The sequence below is a fragment of the Chenopodium album genome, chromosome 15 (assembly GCF_948465745.1).
Source record: "Chenopodium album chromosome 15, dcCheAlbu1.1, whole genome shotgun sequence".
Lineage (NCBI taxonomy): Eukaryota > Viridiplantae > Streptophyta > Magnoliopsida > Caryophyllales > Amaranthaceae > Chenopodium > Chenopodium album.
This window is the reverse complement of record NC_137848.1, coordinates 761,634-772,071: the sequence shown is the minus strand read 5'-3', so window position 1 is coordinate 772,071 and position 10,438 is coordinate 761,634. Positions and strand designations below refer to the sequence as shown.

At 34.7% G+C, this 10,438-nt stretch overlaps 2 protein-coding genes across 2 annotated transcripts; one reads left to right on the top strand and one right to left on the bottom strand.

Annotated features, from left to right (window-relative positions):
* Positions 1-3,719, top strand: LOC145583432 (5-OH-xanthotoxin synthase-like). Its single transcript, XM_081640671.1, has 4 exons — positions 1-467; positions 2,223-2,496; positions 3,199-3,392; positions 3,506-3,719. The coding sequence occupies exons 1-4, from the start codon at positions 1-3 to the stop codon at positions 3,717-3,719; spliced, it is 1,149 nt and encodes a 382-aa protein (XP_081496797.1).
* A 1,951-nt stretch (positions 3,720-5,670) lies between these two features.
* LOC145581471 (chalcone synthase 3-like) lies at positions 5,671-8,162 on the bottom strand. The gene is made up of 2 exons (XM_081638474.1): positions 7,969-8,162; positions 5,671-6,831 (listed from the first exon to the last, which is right to left on the bottom strand). The coding sequence occupies exons 1-2, from the start codon at positions 8,105-8,107 to the stop codon at positions 5,843-5,845; spliced, it is 1,128 nt and encodes a 375-aa protein (XP_081494600.1). The 5' UTR covers positions 8,108-8,162; the 3' UTR covers positions 5,671-5,842.
* Positions 8,163-10,438: the final 2,276 nt, after the last annotated feature.

The following is a 10,438-nucleotide window of genomic DNA, read 5'->3' as shown; positions in this document are numbered from 1 at the left end:
ATGAACAGGCCCTTAGTAGGAAGCCTCTTCCAGTATGATACCTCAAATACTCACCTCTACCTTGCCAAGTTAGGCAAGACCTACGGCTCGATTTTTGCGCTCCGATTGATGGGTAAAACCATGGTTGTGGTTCAATCAGCCGAGTTGGCGAAAGAGGTGTTATTAACACAAGATAAGAACTTCTGTAATAGACCGGAAACGGCCGGAAGAAAAAGGCTAAGTTACAATGGTTTAGACATAGCTTTAAGCCCATATAGTAACTATTTGAAGGAAATAAAGAAGGTACTTATATTTAATCTCTTAAGCACTAAGAATGTCGGTTCTTTTGCTTTAACTCGACAGGAAGAAGTATCAAGGTTGATTCAACAACTTTCTTCTCTCTCTTTTGCTTCTAAAACTATCAACTTGAGCCAATTGGTTCTCAGTTATGCTAGCTCCAATTCTAGCAGGATCGCTTTTGGCAAGAGGTAAGTACGTATGTACGAGTGTATATATTGTGTATTTCATATATTTTTCGCCAATAGATAATTAGAGATATTTACGATTGAATTTATGTATTGATCTAGCAAATTAAAAGTGATAAAAAAAATATGCATGCATGTTAACTAAATTAGACAGTTTTAACACGTGGGTACAATATAGGAATATCTCTCGGAGTGGCTAGGAATGCATCACAAATATTATAAAAAGTTTGTATTTGAAATTTAAAAATTGGGACGGATCTAATAAGAATATATATAGTCTTTGTATCACTTATTTACATTTGCTAATTAATATAAAAATGCTACGTATTGGAACCATTCACACACTATTCTTAATGTATTGTGAACTCGAACTCGAACTCGACCCGAACCAACCCAATTCCAAACCCGAGATACTGAGAGCGAATCCAAAGCCGACCCAACCCAAACGATCCAAAATTAACCTGATTTGACCCATTTATCATATATTGTAATGACCTAAATATTCCTAATCACCCAAACCAAACAACCTGCATAAAACTTGACCCGACCCGACCCATTAACCCAAATTGACAGGTCTTCTGTCCCCAACCTGTTGACCTGAATTGACAGGTCTTTATATTTGTGATTTATGCAAAAAAAAAAAAAAAAAAAAAAATAGTCGTCATGTGGTTATATGGTCTTTAAATTCATCTTAGTATGTACTCTCGATCATCATATTATATATTAACCTCAATCATAACCCTAGAGATCAGAGTAACTCAAGTGGTTAGAGTGTACCTCCTTATTTTAGGGGATTATGGAATCGGCTCTCATCACCCGCTCTTGTAGTTTTCAAAAAAAAAAAAAAATCAATCATAACCCTATGTCGTTTTGAATGCTTAGGTACGATGATGAAGAAGTACTAGGAAGCAGGGCCGGCTAAGGGCCTGTGCAAACAGACCCTCAGCACAGGGCCCCGAAATTTTAAGGGCCCAATTTTGCTTGGAGCCCAGTTTTGTGAAAAGGAAAAAAAAAAAAAAAAAAAAAAAAAAATCAGTTTGCAGCATGTATAGGAATACGTTTACAAATCAATTCTCCGAATCCATCTACTCCATAATTACCTCTGTCAATTTGCAATTCCCATAAATAAACTTTCAATCTTAATAACTCTCCTTTAATAATAAGCCTTTAATTCTCACATTAATACCAAAAAAACATGAAGTTTCCTAGGAGTAAAATACTCCCACGGTTCACCTTCCTCTTTTAATGGTTATATTTTTTTTATTCAAATCCTCTTTTAATGGTTATTATTTTTTTTATTCAAATCCTCTTTCAATGGTTAGTTATATGTTAAACAAATTTTTCCATACACCAAAAATTGGATTAATCATTGTTTACTCGGTAAAAGATCAAAACCCATTCAATGAATCAGTCATATTACTCATATATAAGGTATGTGTTATTTACTCTGTCTTTTTCCCCAATACTTTGATTTGCTTTGAGCTTATTTTTACATTTTTAAGTAAAAAGTAAAAGAAATCGGTAACCTGTAATTGTGATAAGCGGCAATGGAGCTTTCAATATTTCGAAGGTGAACACTTGCTAATTAAACTAATAGCTTGTTTCTATCAATTTTTTTACAAGTTTTTTCTATTATTTTTTTACCTTCATTTATTAATTTAATTAATAATTACATACGTTATTAATTTGGTATTAATTATACATCTAAGAAATTTTCATAGATGAGTTAAAAAAAATTGTACTGTATCTTTTTATTAGGGCCCAATTTTTAGGATTAGAACAGGGCCCCGAAAATGTTTGGGACGGCCTGCTAGGAAGCAGATATTACAGGCTTCTACATGAAGCGGAATACATGTTCACAGCATTCTTCTATAGTGATTATTTCTATCTCGGTGGTTGTATTGATAAGATCACAGGACAACACTCTAAGCTTGAGAAGACATTTAAGGAGTTAGACGCAATTTATGAAAAAATCATTGACGACCATCTTCACACAGTAAAGACTGAATCTGAGCGACAAGATATAGTTGATGTTTTGCTTCGTTTCATGGAAGATTCTTCCTTTCCGTTTAAGCTCACAATGAACCACATCAAAGAAATTCTCTCTCTCTCTCTCTCTCTCTCTCTCTCTCTCTTCTCTCTCTCTCTCTCTCAAGCACAAGTTAAATGATCAATGAACCTAATTATTAAAAGTTGATATTATGAAATTAAAATGCATATCAAGATGATTCTAAGAATAGCTTATTCTCATGTCTGTATGTTTTTTTTTTTTTTTTTTTATCATTAAATAGTTTGTAAATAATGTCAAAAGTAAAAAATGTTAATACATAGATGAATTATATATTCATGTATATATTGCATACTACAAGTACATATAAAATAACATATTTGTACAAACAAGACAAAACGAATATATAATTGGATTTTGTACTACATTTATAAATTTGACCAACTAATGACACATGGATTAAGCCACAAACAAACCTAGACTCCCAAAAACCGCCTATTTTGTATATTTGTACTTCATTTGTACTTAGCTTTAATCTATTATTATTATTATTATTGCAACAATTGAAACTAATTAATTTATTATTATTATTGTCAAAAAAAAAAAAAAACTTTTTATTATTATTTGATGCACCTACACAATGATACTTCTTTATTTGTAGATTCAATTCCTACAGGCTTTTCTGATTAATATAACTATTAATTGTTTTTTCATTTTTATTTGTAGAATCTTTTTTCCGGAGGAGCAAATACCACTACAGCTGGAATAATTTGGACACTTACCAAGTTAGTGAAAAACCCCGTTCCAATGAAAAGAGTACAAGAAGAGTTAAGGAATGCTGCATTGAATAAAGGTTGTATAGCAAAAGTTGATCTCTCAAAACTCGAATATTTCAAAGCAGTGATTAAGGAAGCATTTAGGTTGCACCCACCAGCGCCATTATTAATACCTCGCGAAACAGTTTAAAAAAGTAAATTAAAAGGATTCGTTATCTTACCCAAAATCTTGTTGTAATTAATGCATGGGCTATTAGACAAGACCCAAAATACTGGAAGGACCCAGAAAAATTTATGCCAGAGAGGTTTTTTGGGAGTTCAATGGATATGATAGGGAGTGAAAGTATGGCAATGATTCCTTTTGGGGGTGGAAGAAGAATGTGCCCAGCCTTTGCTTTTGGTTTAGCCAACCTTGAACTTGCACTTGCCAATTTGTTATCTCTTTTGATTGGGAATTACCTGCTGGTTTAAAGAAGGAAGATATTGATAGCAATGTGCTACCTGGTTTGGTGACACACAAGAAGAATCAACTTTGCCAAGTAGCAAGAAAATTCGATTCTAATTTGCATGAATGAAATTAATTAAACTTTATTACAAAGTACGTAATATCAACTACTCCAAATAAATCAGAGGCATGCACTTTCCTTTCCCTAAAATTCTACCCGATATTATTGAATAATTTTAGAGGGTCTTTAATTTCATCGGTTTAACTGGTGAAGAACCCTAATCGTTGTTTATTTCATGTGTGATTTTTTATTTTTAATGTTTTATAACTCTTCTTCTTCCAAGAGGAACTTTTCTTTCTCTCAAAAGTCAAAGCTTATGTTTAGGCTAAGCCAAACAATTGGGTTTCGAGTTCTCCACTTTACATACCCGTGCCAACGCTTTGGTCAACTATATCTCGCCATCAAGAGCCTATTTCTCATCCCTGGTAGAAAACAAGTTCACGAGTGGTTCAAGCTAGTTCTTCCGCAGATTGCCAAACAAATAAAAAATCAGGGATGATGGTATGAATTTGATTCATGGAAATTGTTAATTTTGTACGTATTGACATCTATTCGATTCTTATTGTGTAAAGTATTCTTGTGATTCGAAAAGACATAAAAACAAAGATTTAATTTTACCCTTTTTGCACGTGAATGCATACATGTCTCCAAAAAGAGGTCAGACCTAGAGGTGGGATGGGCCATGCCGACCCGCGGCACATGCCCGACACGAGATTGGTCCGACAGTCGAGCACGATGACCGAGGAATGGGCCGTGGGCTGTGCCGGGAACACGATTTCAAGAATTCGGCACGAGCACGGCATGAACCCGCGGGCGACATGGTAGTTTGGCCTGCCAGGCATGGTCATAAAATAACATAAATTATAATAAAGAACTATAATAATAAAAATAAGAATAATAAAAGAACAATAATAATATAATAATAAAAAAACATAAACTTAAATTAATAAAATTATTTAAATAGTATATCTATTTTAAATGTTGTTCAAAAAAAGATTAAAAAAATAAAAAATACTATGGGCGGCCCGGTGCCCGGCACGTGGGCCGTGCCGTGCCGTGCTAAATGGTGGCCTGACCCGGCACGACACTCCAAGATGCAGGCACGGCACGACACGACCCGAGCCAACCACTAGGCACGGTGAGGCAAGGCCCGTGGCGGCCCAGCACGACACGTTTCCCATCTATTGTACACATTTTGTATAATACTAACTTAAGTTTTTTTTTTTTTTTTTTTTTTTTTTTTTTTTAAATATATTACCATCTAGTTTTCTCAAAAACCAAAAAAAACTACTACCACTTTTGTCCAGCTCCTCTATATGACATCACGGATGAAGTATCTACAAACTTAGTTATTGCAAACTCTTTAATAATGAACCTCAATTATTGCTTCAATAACTACAGTATAATAATTATAATTGTGTACACTTCTTTAATACTCCATTTGATTACCCACATTACCTACTCCAGAGTCCAGACTTCTAGAGAGTCCCGATATAGCCATAATGGGTGTAAGTGGAGGGGAAAAATGAATTCAATGAGACACCAATAATATAATTTCCAGCGCATTTTTGTCAACTTGCATTAACGTGGATCTGTATCATGAAACAGTATGGATTTTAATTATAGGTTAAAATAACTGTATGCTGAGCCCTTCTATGCTCATACAAAGCTCAAAAGAATAGGTCCTAAGTAATTCTTGTCACATTAGTCCATGCACACATTTAGACCTCGTTATTGAGTGAATCGGATCAAATAAGATCACATTTTATAGGCCAAAATTAAAGAGGGTCACTAGGCCAATGCAGGCCATGAGTCAAGAGCGAGTGGATAAGGGATAGGCTAATAAACTAACAATTAAAAAGAATATAGGATAAAACCGTAATTAAGGGATAAGACGTACCACTAAACACCTTAATAATTTTATTTTTTTTCTTTTTTTTTTCATTTTTTTAAGGCAAAACACCTTAATAATCTTAGAATATCACTAAAATACATTACTTATTAAAATAACATTGCGAAAAATGTATCACAACAATACATATTCCGATCTTATACATCATATCCGATTACATTCAAATGTCGTCGTAGCTAATAAGTAATTGGCATACTACGAAGAACGATAGTTTCAACAGTAATGCCAGGACCAAAGGCAACAAGCACACCCCATTCATATCCTTCTCCAGTAGTTGCTTTGCCCTCTTTCAACGACCTCTTCCTAATCTCATCCATTACGAACATCACACTCGCTCCCCACATATTCCCATACTCACTTAGTGTGTGCCTACTGCTACTCAGTTTACTCGTCTCGAGTCCAAGTTTGGCTTCAACCTGGTTCAATATTGCTGCTCCTCCAGGGTGAAAGACCCAAAAAATTGAATTCGAATCACTAATCCCAATATGATCAAACGATTCACTTAACGAAGTTTCGATGTTATTAGCTATGATTTTGGGGACATCCGGACTTAAGTGAATGGTCATCCCAATCTCACTTGGGCGAGCTTGTATAGCATGTTCTGAATCTGGCAATGTAGTTTGCCCCGTCAAAACAAGCTGAAAGAGGGGTCGCTCACTAGGTTCATCAGGATCAGTACCCACGATCATTGCCCCGGCACCATCTCCAAATATTGCAAGTGGCACTAGGTGGGTCTCGCTTGGGCCATGGAAACTAATGGCAGTACTCTCCGAGCAAATGACCAATACACGAGCGCCACGGTTGTTCTCAGCAATGTCCTTGGCTATACGAAGGGATGTACCGCCTGCATGACAACCACCTAGACGCAGGATAAATCGCTTTACCGTTGGCTGGAGGCCGAGAAGCTTGGCTAGCCGAAAGTCGGCCCCAGGTAAATCAAAGTCTGAGTTAGTGCCAAAGATAAGATGGGTGATCATGGACTTGGGTTTTCCCCACTCTTTAATGGCCTTCTCAGCAGCCTCTTTCCCAAGTTTGGGAATCTCATTAGCACACAGAGCTTGACGAGTTTCAATGGAAGAAGCATTATTATCACCTAAATGTGGATTTTCTTTCAAGATTTCTTCATTTATGTAAAAGTGACGTTTCCTTATCATAGATTTATCGCCTGCATATGTGCAATTTGAGATTAGGACAATGTACGTTATTAACTTTTAAATAAGGCGGTATGGGCTGTATGGGAGTACACAGTTTAGTCTTAGTCGCACTAAACTGTATTTTAGCTACTCCCTCAGTTTGTTTTTAAGTGCTCTATTTGGGATTTTGTAATATTTATTATTTCCTACGCTTCTTTTTACTTGATATGTTTTTTTAGTCATGTTTGTCAATACACAAATTCAATAATTAATATCTTTAATTACCGATAAGCAAAAATTATAAAAAGTTGTTATTTTGAAAATATACTTTATGACAAATCTAATAAGATTTCACTTGACCATATTTTTCTTCACATATAAATCACAAAACAAGGTTAAAAGGGAGGTGTGTGAATAGTGTGCTAAAGTCACAACGTGTCAACTAATAAAAAACGGAGATAGTAGTCTTGTGGATACAATTAATTAATTGTTGCAATCGTCTCAACAAGTATATGAATTATACATCAAGAAAAAAAGTATAGTCTTGTCTCTTGTGGGTACAATTAATTGTTGGAATTGTCTCAATAAGTATATTATTAATATTCAATTGTTACTCCCTCCGTTTCACTTTTTTTTTTTTTTTTTTGAGGGAAGACGTTAGCAGGATTTTATTCCAAATCAAGTTCCGCAAGAGCTAAAATGCTTTGCGGGAAGTTACCCAAACATACAAATTCATCATTACCACGGGTGTCCCATCGAGCTACAAGATGGGCAACCGTGTTTCCTACTCTACGTTAATATTCAATTGTTACTCCCTCCGTTTCATTTTGTTAGTCCCATATATTATTAATTTTTCAAGATTTTGAAACCAAACAACATTGCAAACCGTGCATACAAAACACTTCTATAAACTTCTTTCTTAGTGAAATAAATTGACTCTCTCAACTTAGCTCCACATGCTGGAAAATGGTGTCAAATAGAGTAAGAAAAATGAGAATAGGGATGAGATTAGCGATATTTTTTCCACATGACAATATTTGCCTAACGTTATAAATCATTAACACAATCAACATAAGGGTGTGTAAATTTTAAATGTTAAAAAGAACAAAAGATCAAAATAAAAATAAGAGTATGCACTTAAAAAAAATAACTAAAGAAATAGGGTATACATATGCGCTTGAACTTGGCCTTGAGATCAGTCAAATGATCGCTGTTTGTGGTACGAAAGTAGTAATCTGGACAATCAAATTGATATATTACATTTGGAGGGTTAGCAGTGCCAATGGCGAGGATCGTGGCAGGATACATTGTTGATTATGAAAGAACTTTGTTGAGGAATGTGTTTTTTTTTCCCTTTTTTTTTTTTTTTGAGGAATGTGTTTTACCTTAGCTAAGTTTGTATATCCTGACTGAATGGTACATTTTTATACAGCCTAAGATTTAGTTTGATTCCTTCCAAAGTTTTCATGTTAATAATGTCATGTTGAACCATACGCTAATTCGAAATTATTAATTGGCAAATTTTCCATCATTTAATTAATTGACAACTTTTAATTTTAATTGGCAAATTTTCCATCATGTTGAATCATACGGTTGGGGATAAATCTGTCACTATTATTATTATTATTATTATTATTATTATTATTATTATTATTATTATTATTATTATTATTAACAAAAACCTACAAAGTCAATTAATTTACAAGAAATTAGTGGGGAGTCGAGATACAATCTGGGCCCCCACTCCTCTAGCTATAGCGAACCCGATCCTGCTGAAAATGTGAGCAGCCACACGAGCACCTATATCATGAGTCCTTCCAAATACCTGAACCCGCTTCAGCAATGCAACAACATCCTTCTCTAATTCTCCCAATGAAGAAAATAAAGGAGAAGGGAAGAAAATCATAGCCAATAGGCCTGCAATGTGCCCCATACTTGTCCCGCTTCCGCTGAGCAGCAACCGACACAATACACCCTGATTGTGTTAAAGGAGAAGACCTCTATCCCAGGAATAACACACACATCAAGGCCTCTATTCCAAGAATAAAGCAACACATTTGCAGGTCGAAGAGCCCCATCATTTCCTCCCGTCAACCCATCGTTAACCTCCTTTCGAGCAGAAATCCCGGACCGAAAACAAATATCAACAAGAGTATCACGAACAACATTATGTAGATGTTTAATACCCACCATCCCAGCACAGGACACTACATGATCTCCAGAAATATCCCCATTGAAAACCCTTGAGCTAGCGGAACACGGTGCTAAAATGGAGAATAATAGAACACCCCAACCGGGAGCAAAGAACAAAACGGTAAGCCTTATCATTTATGGTCTGACCCAACCTCGATATTGGGATTTGGGACCATCTTCAACCAGGCAGAAGTGTGATTCCCTTGCTGGGATTTTCATAAGGCAATCTGACGAGGAGATAAAGTGGATGTTGCAGAAGTAGTAATCTTCGTGAAATATATATCTGCTAATTATTTATGAGTATGGGGGAGCGATCTCACTAAAGTTACGCAAAAGTTCAATCTCCACATTATTATTATTATTATTATTATTATTATTATTAATAATGTGCTATGATAGTTTGGTTAGACACATTTCTGTAAGACATCTATTGAGTAAATATTGTACAAAAGTAAAGACATCTATCTTATAAAATACTGTGCGGAGTATTACGTTTAGTATTACAAGGTAATTATTGTCCAGTAGTCATTATTGTCTTATATCTAGTTTGGCACTAGTGCACTACATTCAATTTTTTTCTCAAGCTAAACAATGCGTATTTGTAGGGGTAAATGAGCTGATATGTTCATGAACTTCTTGCAATCAAGCTCAATCAAAGGTCATTTGTTAAGTATAAACAAGCTATCAAAATTGTTAAGCTCATTAAATAAATGAACAAAGATCAAATAACTTCATGTTCGACTCAATAATGCTCGTGAACGAACAACTCGTTTCAATCCAATTATAAGCATGTTTTAGTTCGATAACAACTCGGTCAAAGCTCGCTCAATCTTGTAAGATTTCTATTACTATAAACAACTTTAATGTATTTATATATCTTTTACTTGTACATATTTCATATTATTTCAACACAAATTAACTATTTCATCCTATATAGGCATGCAAACTTCATCATTATTTTTTTATAGAAATGAAAATTCTTATATATAAATTGCAGTTAATCTTGAAAGAAATCATTATTTTATGATAAATTAGGGATCATTTATTCAATTATGCTTCACTAAGCTCAGCTTAAACCCAAAATACAAACGGGCACGTTCGTGAATGAAGCTCGAACAAGCTAGCTAAATCCTTAAATTAACTAGCCAAGCTCGCACAAAAAATTATAAAAGCTCTTTCAAGCTCGAGATAGCTCAAACAATACCGATTCTTATCAAGCATAACATGGACATAATAGACCTCGGCTCAGCTCGGGTTATTTGCAACCTTACGCATTTCTTTATGATAGCTTTAAATTTCATAACTTCCTTTGTCTCAGAATAACCGACTCAATCATCCTTTGCACACATGTTGATGCACATATGTTAATATCTAAGAAACAATTTATTTCATCACAAGGTATGTTTTTATTTAATTTGTAAAAAAATATATTCAAAGTAAATATAT

Excerpts from the sequence above, each read along its gene's own strand:
- LOC145583432 (XM_081640671.1), top strand. The coding sequence starts at position 1 with ATGAACAGGCCCTTAGTAGGAAGCCTCTTCCAGTATGATACCTCAAAT. Across the intron at positions 468-2,222 it reads AGGATCGCTTTTGGCAAGAG|GGCCCAATTTTTAGGATTAG; the intron begins GTAAGTACGTAT and ends TCTTTTTATTAG. Across the intron at positions 2,497-3,198 it reads AGCGACAAGATATAGTTGAT|AATCTTTTTTCCGGAGGAGC; the intron begins GTTTTGCTTCGT and ends TTTTATTTGTAG.
- LOC145581471 (XM_081638474.1), bottom strand. The coding sequence starts at position 8,107 with ATGTATCCTGCCACGATCCTCGCCATTGGCACTGCTAACCCTCCAAAT. Across the intron at positions 6,832-7,968 it reads GGCCAAGTTCAAGCGCATAT|GCGATAAATCTATGATAAGG; the intron begins GTATACCCTATT and ends GCACATATGCAG.